The 13,683-nt window shown below is 43.3% G+C and overlaps 1 protein-coding gene across 1 annotated transcript in view; it reads right to left on the bottom strand.

The window, feature by feature from the left end:
* Positions 1-13,683, bottom strand: part of LOC112115930 (inaD-like protein) — a 206,818-nt gene that overhangs the window by 6,867 nt on the left and 186,268 nt on the right. Inside the window, exons 39-43 of the mRNA XM_024213156.2 lie at positions 13,496-13,582; positions 7,824-7,941; positions 6,541-6,581; positions 5,993-6,115; positions 3,107-3,211 (exon numbers count right to left, since the gene is read on the bottom strand). Of these exons, the coding sequence (XP_024068924.2) occupies positions 3,107-3,211; positions 5,993-6,115; positions 6,541-6,581; positions 7,824-7,941; positions 13,496-13,582 (474 nt within the window). The remainder of the gene's footprint in view (positions 1-3,106; positions 3,212-5,992; positions 6,116-6,540; positions 6,582-7,823; positions 7,942-13,495; positions 13,583-13,683) is intronic.

Consider the following 13,683-nt stretch of genomic DNA (forward strand, 5'->3'; position numbering starts at 1 on the left):
TCAATTTTTCTTTTCGTTCTCCCCCATATCTCTGGGTTTTTTTGTTTATTTCTCATTGGAGCGAGCAAATCTGGCCCTCATTTTAATCTTTCTGCCCCCACAAATTCTAACGTCTCCTTCTCCCTCTACACCTTATATCTGGGTAATCTCACCCACAAACACAAATTCAACTACCATCTCTATGTGGGCAATTCACATACAGTAGTAGAGTAGAGAACACATAGGAATTTAATACTTTAGATGAAACCAATGACATGAAAGGTGAAATGTAAGGTGAAGCTAAGTTCAAGGATGATTTACTTTCTCAGTGAAACATAGAAGTACAGAGGGCGTCAACTCAATCCATTCTTTTAAGTTCTCTGTTTATATGCCTTGTCTCCAATAAAGTATTTCCCCTTCTCTTCTAGACACTGTCTGTATTCCTGCAACATATTTTACTCTCTGTGGGCCATGTAAAGGAGCCATGTAAAAATGTGGAGCTCAGAAATGCCTTTCTACATTGGCTAGTAAAGGCCACGCATTAGTGAACAGCTTTCGCTTTTCACTTCCCATGGGTGAGCACTCTACAACCATGATTCAGATGACTCCAGGAGACAGCAAACCTGCTTCTCAGCCCCCTGGCCAGGTCAGAGGCAGGTAGCTGGAGCCAGGCAGTGCAGGGCAGCTGCTGCTCTGGCTGATGCCATGGAACAGGCAGCTGTGGTGTTCCCCCATCTCCTGCTGCTGCTGGTCCCAGGGCCAGCGCAACCCATTAGGCAACCGAGGCGGTCGCCTAGGGCGCGAACATTTGGGGGGCGGCGACCGCGGCGGCCGGATCTTCGGCCCCCCCGATCGTCGTCGGTATTTTGGGGGCGGGACCTTCCGCCGCCTCTGTCGGGGGCGGTATTTCAGGGGTGGAACCTTCCGCTGCCTAGGGCGGCAAAAAAGCTGGCAGTGCTCCTGGCTGGTGCCTGGGGGATGCAGCTGCTCCTCAGCATCCAGCCCCCTTTCACTGCTTGTGCAGCCGATAAGAGCCGCCCGGACAGGTGGAGCTGGCTCCAGGGGTGGTAGAGCCCTCAGGGAGCAGACACTGCGGGAGGGGTGTCCCCTCCCAGAACACAGCCCCTAGCTATCCCTTGCCTACACCCTGAGCCCCTCCCAACTGCCTGCACACAGCTCCTAGCTACCCCTTGCCTGCACTTCGAGAGGTTTTCAGACTTTTTGAGCTGACCCTCCCCACCCTGCTTTGACTTATAATTTTTGGTTGCGCCCTCCTCCCACAACCCAGACTGGCTTGGTGGCTTGCTGAGGTGAGTCAGGGGGTGGAGGTGGCACTCCCTCCCAGGGCCCTGCCATGCAGAGCTGGCCCATACCCCACTAGGCCCTGCCTCTCCACCCCCAATAGAAATCAAAGTACATCTATGCCCAAGACCTCCCCTCCCCCCAGTAGCTGAAGCCTGGAACCCTGCAGGGCTAAAACCCCAAGCCCCCTTTGCTGGGCAGCTGAAGCCCAGAGCTGCGAGGATCCCCACTGGACCCTGGAGTTGTTAATAGTACGGTGGTGGGGGAGTAAGGGGGCTCAGGAAAAAAAAAAAAAAAAAAAAGGTTGAGAACCCCTGTCCTAACCCATCAAACAGTGATTCTTAGTAAAATCCTCAAGCAAAAACCAGAATGCCACAATTTTAATGTGAGTTTCATGTTCTAGGTTTCAGGCTCATAATTCACCCCTTTTGGGGTGGTCAGGACAACAGCAGAATTGCACATAGTTCAGAAGGTAGAAGCTGTTGTAAATAAATGTATTCCAATATTCCAGTAGGGGGGAAAGTTGTCGTATTTCCTTGTTAAATAAAACCCAATGGCAAAATAAATCTATATTCACAAATCTGTGGCAGTAAGAATGTATCAGAGTTCAACAACCTTGTAAAAAGCTTCTTATCTCATTACTACACCTGCAGAAAGCAGATTAATTTAAACTGAAGTATCAAAACAGCCGGAAGGGACGATTGTTCCCCCGAGAACCTAATCTTCCATTTGCAAACTCCTTTAACACCCTTCCCAGGGCATCCCGATAATAAGCCTTTCCACCCCAGTGAACACAATTATCTGACCTTTCAGTGCAGTTTGCCATGAGGTGGTCTAACTTGATAATAAATACAATTACTTAATGACATGTCAGTCACGATATCAGCCTGATAGAACTATTCCACTTATATTGTTTTAATAAAAAAGTAATGAAAAGTACCAATACTTAGCATTAATATAATCATTTCCTGTTCATCATATTTACAGCCACCACTAATATACCTGAATACTTTGTTTACCTGTCTAATTGTATTATCAAAAATAACTTCTTAGCTTCCCAAAAGGAATTTTTTTTATTTGTGGAAAAGGACTGCATTGTATTGAGAATAAAAATACAAAATGTGAGAGAAATTAAGCAAATTCTAAGCTATCTAGCAGTTGTGAATGTGAGAGAAAAAACCCTCAGCTTTTATATACGAGATTTTTGTATCCAGTATTTTCCTCTTAGCAGGTTCAAGTTGTGTATATTGGAGAAACAGAAGAGGGCTGCTGTAATCAAAAATAAAAACTACACATTCTTCAATAGTATTTTTTTACCCTTAATTGCCACATTTATCAGCGGTGTACCTAAGTACTGTAATTTGGTTGATAATCAGTCCTACACACTAATATATTGAATTGAGATGTAATAATTTATACCAAACCCAACTAGAGTTTTCGGTTTTTTTCACTTCCACGAACAAAGAAATTAACACTTTGGACAGCTCAGTCCCAGTCTAGCAGCACAAGAAAAGGAGTCATTCCATGTTTGTAGCTAACTTACTTTTAAAAAAAGTGTTGGAAGCTAAAAGCTTTGTTGCTTTATCATGTGTAGCAACAAGTCATTTTGTTCCCCGTTATGCTTTTATATAATCATACTCACAGTCTGTATGGGTGGCAATAAAGAATTTTTGAATGAAAATAATAATTTATTGCTTTCATCCTGTATAATTCACATCAAGAAGCACCCCACTGCGCTGTGATGTCGTGTGCCAGTGATGCTTAGTCTTTTTTGAACACCACTTATCTACCCTCATGCAGCTGCATGTTCAATTTATCGCCATACCTGCAGGATAATGCTCCCATAAGCATTCTTTAGTAGATTAACAGCATCAGCATGAGACAGCCCGTCCAAAGGTTGCCCATTAATACTGACAATCCGATCTCCAACCTAAAAGTACAACAGTAATGGAAAATTACTAGCATTAAGGAAAATTAAATTTAAGGATGCTTAAAATTCCTTATGAAATTGGCACTGCAGACTCATGCGTCTCATATACAGTATGTCTTTTGTGAGGATTCTGTATTTCCACTGATCTTTCAGCATTCTTCAGAGTAAGGATAATGCACATTTCTTAAAAAATAACAGCCCAGATAAACAAAGAGAGGTCATAGTCTATTGATGACATTTGCAAGTAAGGAGAATGACATTAGCAACCAACCATTTTCATTCCATGTGGAAAGGCCACATGTATGTCCACATACATGGATAAGGAGAGGGGTGTAGGTGTGTGTTTTAACTGTAATATAAGAAAGCAGACGCTAGCCATATTAATTCATAAATGAGTAAATATATAAGCTTTTGAGTCTAATAAAAACGTATGCTGCTGATATACCAGGCCTTAGCACCCTTGCAGAGTTCCATTAAGCACAGGTCTATTCTAGTGGATCTCATTGTAGGATCAGAGCCATGGCTTTCCTGTGCATATTATGTATATTCTTCTTTCAAGTACGTAATTTCCATAGATTATGATTCATAGCTTCTAAGGCCAGAAGGGGTCCTTGGATATATCTACACTGCAATTTAAAACCCACAGCTGGTCTGTGTCAGCTGACTTGGGCTTGCAGGTCTCAGGCTAAGAGACTGTTCAATTTCAGTGTAGATGTTTAGGCTTGGGCTGGAGCCTGGGCTCTGGGACCCCACAAGTGGGGAGGGTCCTGGAGCCCAGGTTCCAGCCTGAGCCCAAATGTCAACACTGCAATTAAACAGCCCCTTAACCCAAGTGGACATGGGCCAGCCACAGGTATTTAACTGCAGTGTAGACATGTCACTGTGATCATTACTCCTCGGGGAATTCTGCACCACTGCATATGTGCAGAATTTTTTTTTTCCTGTGCATAAAATATATTCCCTCCCCAGAAGTGCTGCCGTTCTGCCTTTCACACACCAGAGGCCGCTGCCACAGCAGCCGGCTGTGTTCATCACACCACCCTGCCCATGGAGCCAGTTTAGGAGGCACAGGATATGCGCGTGTGTGTGTGTGTGTGTGTGTGTGTGTGTGTGTGTGTGTGTGTGTGTGTGTGTGTGTGTGTAGGGGGGGAACAGAGAGTGGGGCGGCTCACAGACTGATGTTCAGAAGAGCTAGTGAGGGGGGAGAGACTGGGTGGGGGCACAGGAGCTAGTGGGGTGACAGCATTGAGCCAGGGGCTGAATGGGGGGGGGGGCGCTGCAGGGCCACATGAGAATGTGGAGGATAGAGGGCTGCAGAGCCACTTGGGGACAAGGGGGTAAAAGGGTGCAGGGGCACACAGGGACGGGGAGTGCAGTGGCAGATGTGCCTGACTGAATGAATGGGAGAGGCTAGAGTGTCAGTCAGCGTCTGCATGGGGGAGGCTCCCCAACTCCCTAACAATCTCCCCCCCAAAAACCTGTTTCCTACTTCTCCCACCCACACCCAACAACCCTCCAGGTTCATTCCTGGGCTCTTTCCCTCTCCCTCAGCTCCTCCACTACCCCTGACTTCCCCAAGCCTTTATACTGCTTCTAAGGGGTGCAGTAAATACGTTTCTGTAGTGTAGTTTAAACAAATTACTCAAAGTTCTGTATTAAGTTGCATAGTAAGGAATCTATTTGTCAAAAAAAAAAATATATTTCCTGAATCTTTTTTTTGGTCTATATTAATATAGATATACTTGCGGACAGGTATTTTGAAAAAAATTACCAAAATAATTGAAACTGGCATGATGATATTGTGTTATTTTGACAAATAAAATATGCAGAACTTTGCAGAATTTTAAAATATTGAGCGCAGAATTCCCCCAGGAATAGATCATCTAGTCGGACCTCCTGTATAGCAATAATGTAGGATTTCCCTGAAATAGTTATTTCAACTAGTGTATATCTTAAATCAGTCTTGATTTAAGAATTGCAAGTGATGGAGAATCCACCACAACTTTGATAAGTTGTTCCAATGGTTAGTTACGCTTCACTATTAAAAATTTACATCTTATTTCCAGTCTGAATTAGTCTAGCTTCAACTTCCAGCTATTGGATCTTGTTATATTTTTGTTTGCTAGATTGAAGAGCCCATTCCCTCATTTTTGTTCCTCACGTAAGTACTTATAGACTGCAATAATTTTAATAATGATAGTTATCCTGAAAGTCTACCCAATAATTGTGGGATGTTCAACACAGTAGTTCATCAAAAACTGAAACATAATAGCAACAGTCTTTCGAATTTAAAGTGTAATTTTTTTTGTTTTGGCACCTGAAAAAGTCAGTTTCAATTTAAAATCAGTTACGTGTTGCCAGAGTTTTTGTTTTGTATAAGATCTAAGGGGTGCCCCAGTTGTCCATGGACCACCTATGACCTGTGAAGCAACTGCCTCTGATCCTTGCAGAGAGCTGACTGGTCATGTAGTGCTGACTCTCCCCTCTGTTCCCAGCTACTGGACTGCATTAAGAGACTGTTGCAAATACATTTAAATACTTCCAGAATGTTACATTTTCACATAGACAATCAATGTAATTGTCACAGGGATGTACTGCACTCAGCAGCAGCAGGCACAGGCCATCTCTGACCATGAATGGGAGGGGAGAGGGTCTAGGAGACAAGGTGCCTATCCAGGAGTGATCCACACTTACAAATGTTTGAGAGCTCCTTTTCTAAACGAGCACAAGATAAAATAGTGAATACTAGAGGAGGTGATATATATTCCCCCTTCCACTTACTTTGAGCCTTTGGGTACGTGCTGCTACTCCACTGGCTTGAATCATGGCGATAAAGATTGGAACATCTCCTAATGGGCTTCCCTTCCCTCCTGCTATACTGATACCAAGGGCATCATTTGGTCCCTAAAATGAAGAAACGTATCAAAACAATTCACAGTGTAACAATGTATAGCTGTGTGTGTGTCTATATATATTCCCCATCTGCACTCAGTGATTCAAGACAACAGTTCTGTTAGGCGACAGCCTAGTCCTTTACACATTACTATGGGGCTTACTATACACTTACTATAAGCAGCCACATTGTACAGAGAACTATGCCTGGTAGCAAGTGTTTGCAGGACAGGGCCCCAAGCCTGTAAAAGAACCTGAGATACCCAGGCAGGTTGGACATATTTAATTCAGTAACAACACCTCATATATCTAGCTATAATTAAAACCATAAAGTGCCAACACTAATTAAATAATAATGCAGTTTTGCATGCCAAAAAGTAGTGAAAAATTAACAGCTATCGTTGGAAACAACACCTTTCAGAAAATAACTCACTGACCCTCATTATCTCCACAGTCCTCAGGTCCATATCTGCTCCTACTAAAAAGGAAACAAACAATTAGCTTCTGTAATTAAGAGATAATATAATTAAGAGATAACACTGTCAGGTGACAATGATCTCTGGCTGACTAGCCAAAGTTATCACTGAGCAAAGCAGAGCCCTTTCGGGCGCTGATCATGTGACAAGGACAGGATTTCTGTTTCACTAAGTGATAAACATGGATACAATCACTCTGTTTGATAGATGCCATTGTGACATCCACTGTACGCAGCAGTTGCTCACATAATCTATTGAATAGCAGTGTTTTGTTGGCCTAGGGAATATAGACCTATTGTGTGTTGCACTCAATTAAAGATCAGCTTATTATTCATAAATCACAGTGTCCCCACCACAAAGGGTACTGTATATGTCTGGTTTGTGCCTGTTAAAGTTCTATTGATTTCCTTTTCTAATTTGTGCTGTATTAGTAAATAATAGACATCCAGTTAATCAGTCTGGCTGGCACAGATTCCTCGTGGCACACAATTAGCTACAGTGCCAGCTAAAAAGCACTAAAATTATATGACAGAATTGGAGATGGTCTAGAAGCAAAAAATATGAAACTGGAGCTAAATGACCTCAACGTTTGAGTATTCAGATCCAGGGTTTTGACGGGTAAGTCTCTAGAAAGGATGTCTCAGTAACTGTGTTGGCTTTAATTAAAATATATCAGATATGTTTCTGAAGATTAATGTTATCAGTCTCTTTCAAGAGTTAATGATTTTGATTAATAGATAGAAGTAATTTTCTCTACAGATGATATCTATATTATATTGCACACAAATACAGTACAGAATGGTACTATGGGGGTATAAAGGTTCTCTCAGCCTGAGTTTGGGATGGGCACACTGCTAATGAGTTGCAAAGCTGGAAGTGAATTATGGAAGGCATGGCAAAGAAATGGCAATATTTCAGGCCCTCTCAGGGATAGAAGTAAGTGTTATTAACATAGGAAAGAATCTTGCCGATTCTGGGCCTCAGGTAAGGGAAACTGGGGAGGGGAGTGGGAAGTCTATATTTAGAGAAGAAGGAAACATTTCTCTGGAAATTTACTTAAAAATAATGGCATTTGCTGGAAGCTGCTCAGGGGGTTTGGAATGTCAGAATAAATCTTGTGGGAGATGGATAAGGAAACCAGATTCAGCTAATATAGGACTTTATTTTTAAACCAGCATAACAGAGGTTCGTGTCTCTGAGGAATAATACACACAGTGATTTTGGCATCTCTCTCTAGTTTGTACCTGAATTTCTCGGAGATGCATCTACCGACAGCCTCTTGGTGCTGACAAAGTTCTGTAAGGTAGTGATGACTGGAGCCAGTGCAGGATGAAAGTGACTGTGCATGCTGTGTTGGTTCACCTGAAAATAAAGATAAAACCAGTAATTGTGGGGCAAACCAAATGCACTATCCCCAGGTTTATTCTTCTGGAAGTGAGGGCCCATCTGTGCCAAAGAAGTGAAACTAGAGATAGGTTCAATGGTTTTCAGACTGGTTAGTTCCTGCATCCACAGGGCTTCTGCGCTGGAAACTCAGGCATCTACTCCACATTCCTCTCCAAAGTGGTCTATCATCCCTGTCAGACACACAATACTGGTCTTAGTCATAAAGGGCCAGATTACACTTCTAAGGCTACGTCTTCACTACAGGGGGGGGTCGATTTAAGATACGCAAATTCAGCTACGTGAATAGCGTAGCTGAATTCGACGTATCGCAGCGGACTTACCCTGCTGTAAGGACGGTGGCAAAATCGACCTCCGCGGCTTCCCGTCGACGGCGCTTACTCCCACCTCCGCTGGTGGAGTAAGAGCGTCGATTCGGGGATCGATTGTCGCGTCCCGACGAGACGCGATAATTCGATCCCCGAGAGGTCGATTTCTACCCGCCGATTCAGGCGGGTAGTGTAGACCTAGCCTTAGATACACCTACGGTGGGGACCACCCAGGTGCTGATCTGCTCCTGGCCCCATGGAAGTGGGGATCAGACACCTCCATGGCACAGTTCCATTTGTCTCTGGGACTGCGTGTAAGGATGGATGAGAGGGATGGTGCATTTTCCATTGGCAGCCTATGGGAATTCTACAGGTGCGTTAGTACAGCCAGAGGGGACATCAGTTTTAATACCGAGCCTCTTTTGTGCTGGTGAATCCCCCTTTAAAGAGTGTGACAATGGCTGCTGCAGGTAGGAAAAGCAACACAGTCATTCTGCCAGGGAGCTATAGAAGGCTATAGCTCAGGGGTGGCCACACTTACTGACCCTCTGAGCTGCATAAAATAATCTTCAGAAGTTCAAAAGCCAGGTGCACCTGCTGGGGCGCAGGGCTTCAGCTCCACAGGGTGTGTCTGCTGGGATTCATGGCTTCTGCCCTGCGGGAGGCACCTGTCAGGCTTGGGGCTTCAGCCCCGCTCCTGCTGAAACAGAAGCCCTGAGCTCCTCTCAACCCAAGTCTGGTAGGTGGAGAATGGGGGGAGAAGAGGTGTGGGGGGCTCCGCGAGCCGCACTTTAATTGTAAAAGAGCTGCATGCGGCTCACAAGCCGCGGTTTGGCCACTCTTGCTATAGCCACTGCAGAGGCTTCTGGACCCTGTGCCCTTCTGCAGATCCCCGAGATTCAGAAATCACAGAAGATCCATGAATTCTGGTCGCCAGACGTGACTACCTCTGTAATGGAGCATGTTACACTTTGCTCCCACTCCACTGAAGGAATTTGGGGAAAAAATCTGTGGATTTTCATGGAATTTCCCTGCCTCGGGATTCTGCCAGAGGATTTTCTGTAGAAGGGATGGATTATGGGGCTCGTGTTTGGGGACTACACAGAGTGCTCAGCTTCCATGTTGAACAAAAAGTTTCTAGCCCCGTGCCTTGCAAAGACAGCCTTGAAAATGCAAATATATATAGTCTGAATTAGGGATGTAGGGAACAGCTGCAGGGCTCTAACTTCTGCAGCAGGCCACTGTGAGGTGGTGAGGACCAAAACCTCCTCTCTTCCCACAGACACTTTTTTCATGATAGGAGTCAATGATGTTTGGATTGTATCCCACGAATGGTCTTGCTGAACTTCCCCAAAATTCTCAGTCTGGCCCTGTGCACAAGTGGTTTGGGGCAGGAATCGTATATGCTTTCAGATGGGTGAGGAGTTATTTTTTGGGCCCATCTAAACTCTTAAACCTCATCAATCAAAGTGTCTCTTCCCTTGGACAACCTGGTGAGGGATTTGTTAGTGTGACAGGGTCGGGCCAGATGGCTACAGGAGAGTGATAGAAGGCAGATAGATTAGCCTCAGATTAAGCAGGTCCCTTTTCCCTGGGTAAGGTAACAGGGGCGGTTCCAGAACAACCAGGAACTTGCTGGAACCAATTAAGGCAGGCAGGCCAAACTGAGGGCTGCTGTGAATCTCTGAGGCGAGCAAATCTGCCAATAAGTGCAGGACCCACCAAGGCAGAGGAGGAACTTTGTCACATTAGCTAAGGCTAGGATAAATCCACCCCAAGACCTGGATTTGTATCCAGCGAGGGAGACTGTATTTTCTATGCTTCTTCAAACTCATATCATTCCTGCTACTGGCTTTAATGAGTAACTCTCTAATCCATGGGACATCCCTACTACCTGAGAGACGTGTGTGTGTGTGTGTGTTATATTAAAGAATTAGACAGTGAAAGCAGAAAGGAACAGCAAGTGGGATGGGCCAATAGGATTAAAGTTGAGTTTGGTGATGGTAGAGAGAAGCAGAGGATCCTAAATGGATACTTTTATTTTGAGTACAGGTCCAATCCCTGGGTATAGAAAAGGACAGAATGAGATAGAAAAGTAAGTGGGACAAAGGGCAAACTTGTTGTTTGGATAACTAGAACTAGGTGAGTGACAAGCCATTTAATGTACTATTCATTTCTATCCAAATCTAGGAACAGAGGGGTTCCAATCCGTCTGGATATTTTCCACAGCTTTTCATCCATCCCTACTTGAATCCCAGCGGCCAAGCTGCAGCCATGCATGCTTTGCGCCGAAGAAACATTTCTAGTCAAATAGATTTTCAAGCCACAAAGTGCTAATAAAATTTCTGGGGAATCAGGATTAGTGTTCCTTAGAGTGTATGGAGAACTCATTAGCACAAGCTCTCTGCTCTCTGGAGAGCTTCATGGACTAGTCCGGAATAAAGCTCAGAAATAAATGCATGTAGGCCAGACAAGTTTCTGTTGAATAGTTCAGAGTGAGGCAAATCTTAGATATGCAGTACAAACAAGGCACATGTGCTTATGTAGTGAGAAGGGGATGTGTACCATTAAATGGAAACAAAAAAGAGTGATAAATGGATTGTCACAAAATCTGTATTTACCTATGGAATTACATTCATTGCTGTGCAGTTTTATAAAGCTACAATAACACCTGAAAATCTTTTCTTTATAGTACCACAATTTACAGTAACTTAAGAACTGTTTGCCCAATCACCAAATTTAAATGTTTGGACTATTGGGCTAATGTAGAACATTTTAAAAATGTTGATCCACAGAGCGCTTACAAAGTTACAGCTTCAACTGATATAAGTTAACATAGAATACTTAAACTTTGGTGGATCTATGTGGAAAACTGAGTGGAAGCCAGGTTTTCAAAAGTCATTTCTTAGTTCACATACCTCAGTATTTGCAATTGACCTGCTTGCAAAATCCAAGCTTTGAGGTACTTAGAATTGCACATGGAAAAAAAGTACAAATGTTAAGGCCACTTTGAACATTTAGCCCTGGATTTCAAGAATCCACACATCATGCAATTATCAGAACTCAAATCAATTTTCACCCTACTTCCCCCAACTAATGCATATTCTATAGGACAGACACTTTCAGTGTCAATAATAGTAATACCGACCAAAACATGGCCATCAAAAACTCGTAAATCCATACACTTAGGCACTCAAAAAACCCCCCCAAAAAAACAAACCAAAAAAAGGACCAGATTTTCAAAGGTGTTGAGGACTTGCAGCTTCTATTGAGTTCAGTGGGATTTGCAAGTATTGGAGCACCTCTGAAAATGCCTAAGACACAAACATTTGAAAATTTTGGTCTGTGTGGTTACACAATGATACAGCACTTTTCATCTGAGGAACATCTGAGTTTTACATACACCCCGTCAGGTAAGTACGATCCTCATTTGCGTGAACTGAAACACAGAAGTTAAATGAGGTTCCCAAGGTCTCGGATAACATGTTAGTAGCAGTCACCTGGGGTGTGTTGTATAGTGCTTAGAGTATGCTGGGTTCTATTCCTGGAGGAGTTCCTGCTGTGCTTTGCCGCCATCATAATTCTACGTATTAACTTTGGCTCAAAGCCTGGCAGAGAACTTCAACCCTTCTTCCTTTGTCGAGAACAGAGGTTTTCAGGAACTCAGGGTAAATTTTTTCATAAGAGCATAAATCTCACTTTCAAAGTGACCTAGCACTTAGGAGCTTAAGTCCCATTAACTTTCAGTAAGACTCAAGACTCCTAAATGTCATTTTTGAAAATGGAACATAGGCTCCTGAGTGGTTATTGAACAAGTAAAATTTTCAAGTCATCTTCTCTGTTACTGACTTTGGAGATACATCCATCCAGATTTCTAATTCTACCAGGAGGAACAGCAGAAGCTGTCATACCATTACCTACACTATCTGAAGTGGAGTCTTAAACTTTAACTTTTACATGTGAAACCTTGCAGTTTAGGTGTTCCATATTTCCTTCTGAATCTGCACCTATTCCACTACCTTTTTTTGTTCTGTAGGTGTATCTACCCTTTCGCATCCACTCCAAGATTGCCCACAACCAACGCTTGCTTTCTTGCTGACTGACCCTCATCCACGCTCAGTCTCAGTATTTTTTCCTCTTTTTCAGCTACACTCTTTAACAATGAAGCATAGACAGGCAGTGCTGGCTTATTTTCCATGGACCAGATTTTGGGCAACTCCTGTGAGGCTCCACAAAGAGAGGAGAAGGCTGCAAAGAGCTCTCTCCTTTTTTCAGGAGATGATCAAGATCCTGCTAGGAAGCAGAGCCTTTGTTCTCTCCCAGCACATGTGTGGGTGCTAGTTGCCTGAGAAAGAGTGGGGTGAGGCTGGGCTTCATACCACTATGTACTTGCCCATACAGCTGGCTGTGTACAGAGGAGGAGGCAGTATGCTGCATCTTCAACCGCGATAATGTGGTCTCAAAGCATTTCCTGGGTGCCCCAAGGGAGAAATCTGATTTGCGCAATGTAAATACTTTGGTGAGTGAGCCAGAGTTCCCAGAAGGAATCTCTATTATGACCTTAAGTTTTCCTGGTCAAAACAGTATGATTCAGGTGAGCTAGCATCCCATAATTCCACTCTCCACTGTTGCACACAGATTTCAGTTTTGATGGCAACACTGTTCACAGTGCAAGTGCTAAAAAATTGCACTGGTGGAAAAAGGAAGCATTTTCCTTTATTTTGGAAAAAAAATAAGTAAAGTAGAAAATTGTTCTGTGTGTTCTTTGAGTGCAATATTTTGCACACCGCTCTGCTATTATAAGCTAGGCAAAGATACACTTTAGTGTCATTAAGTTATTTTGGGTTTACAAAAATAGCTACAGGAACGCAGCATTCCAATTTTGGGGGGAGGACAGGCTTATTAGACGGAAAAGTGATTAAATGTCTGTGGTATGCTCAAACCAGAGACATGCTGAAAATGAAAGCACTGGCCCATTCCTCTTTTTACTTGCCCAATATTTAAGTGTAGGACACCTAATTTAAACATCTTGTAGATTAATGAGATTTACTTAAAACTACTGAAAAAAGAACAGTATTGTATAATGATAATTTTAAAACAGTAATCCACGTCCCAGATTCTGTCAGCTGCTCCAGACAGACCCTCATCTACGTTCCATGAAGACCACAACGACTTTATTGTCTATTGATACAATTGTCACTAACCTGACTGCTTTGGGATGTTTTCTGTGATGATAACCAAGAACCAGCTCTCAGTCTTCCAATCTCTAGGTGCACTAGCCCTTGAGCACACTTGGAATATAATAAAATATAATACACGGTAGTTAAACAGGGTTACAATATTTCTGCTTTCCTAGACTTACTCACATATATTTTCAGGCCATAATGTTGAA

Source organism: Terrapene carolina, unplaced genomic scaffold (assembly GCF_002925995.2).
Source record: "Terrapene carolina triunguis isolate 2854851 unplaced genomic scaffold, T_m_triunguis-2.0 Scaffold211, whole genome shotgun sequence".
In the NCBI taxonomy this organism is placed as follows: domain Eukaryota; kingdom Metazoa; phylum Chordata; order Testudines; family Emydidae; genus Terrapene; species Terrapene triunguis.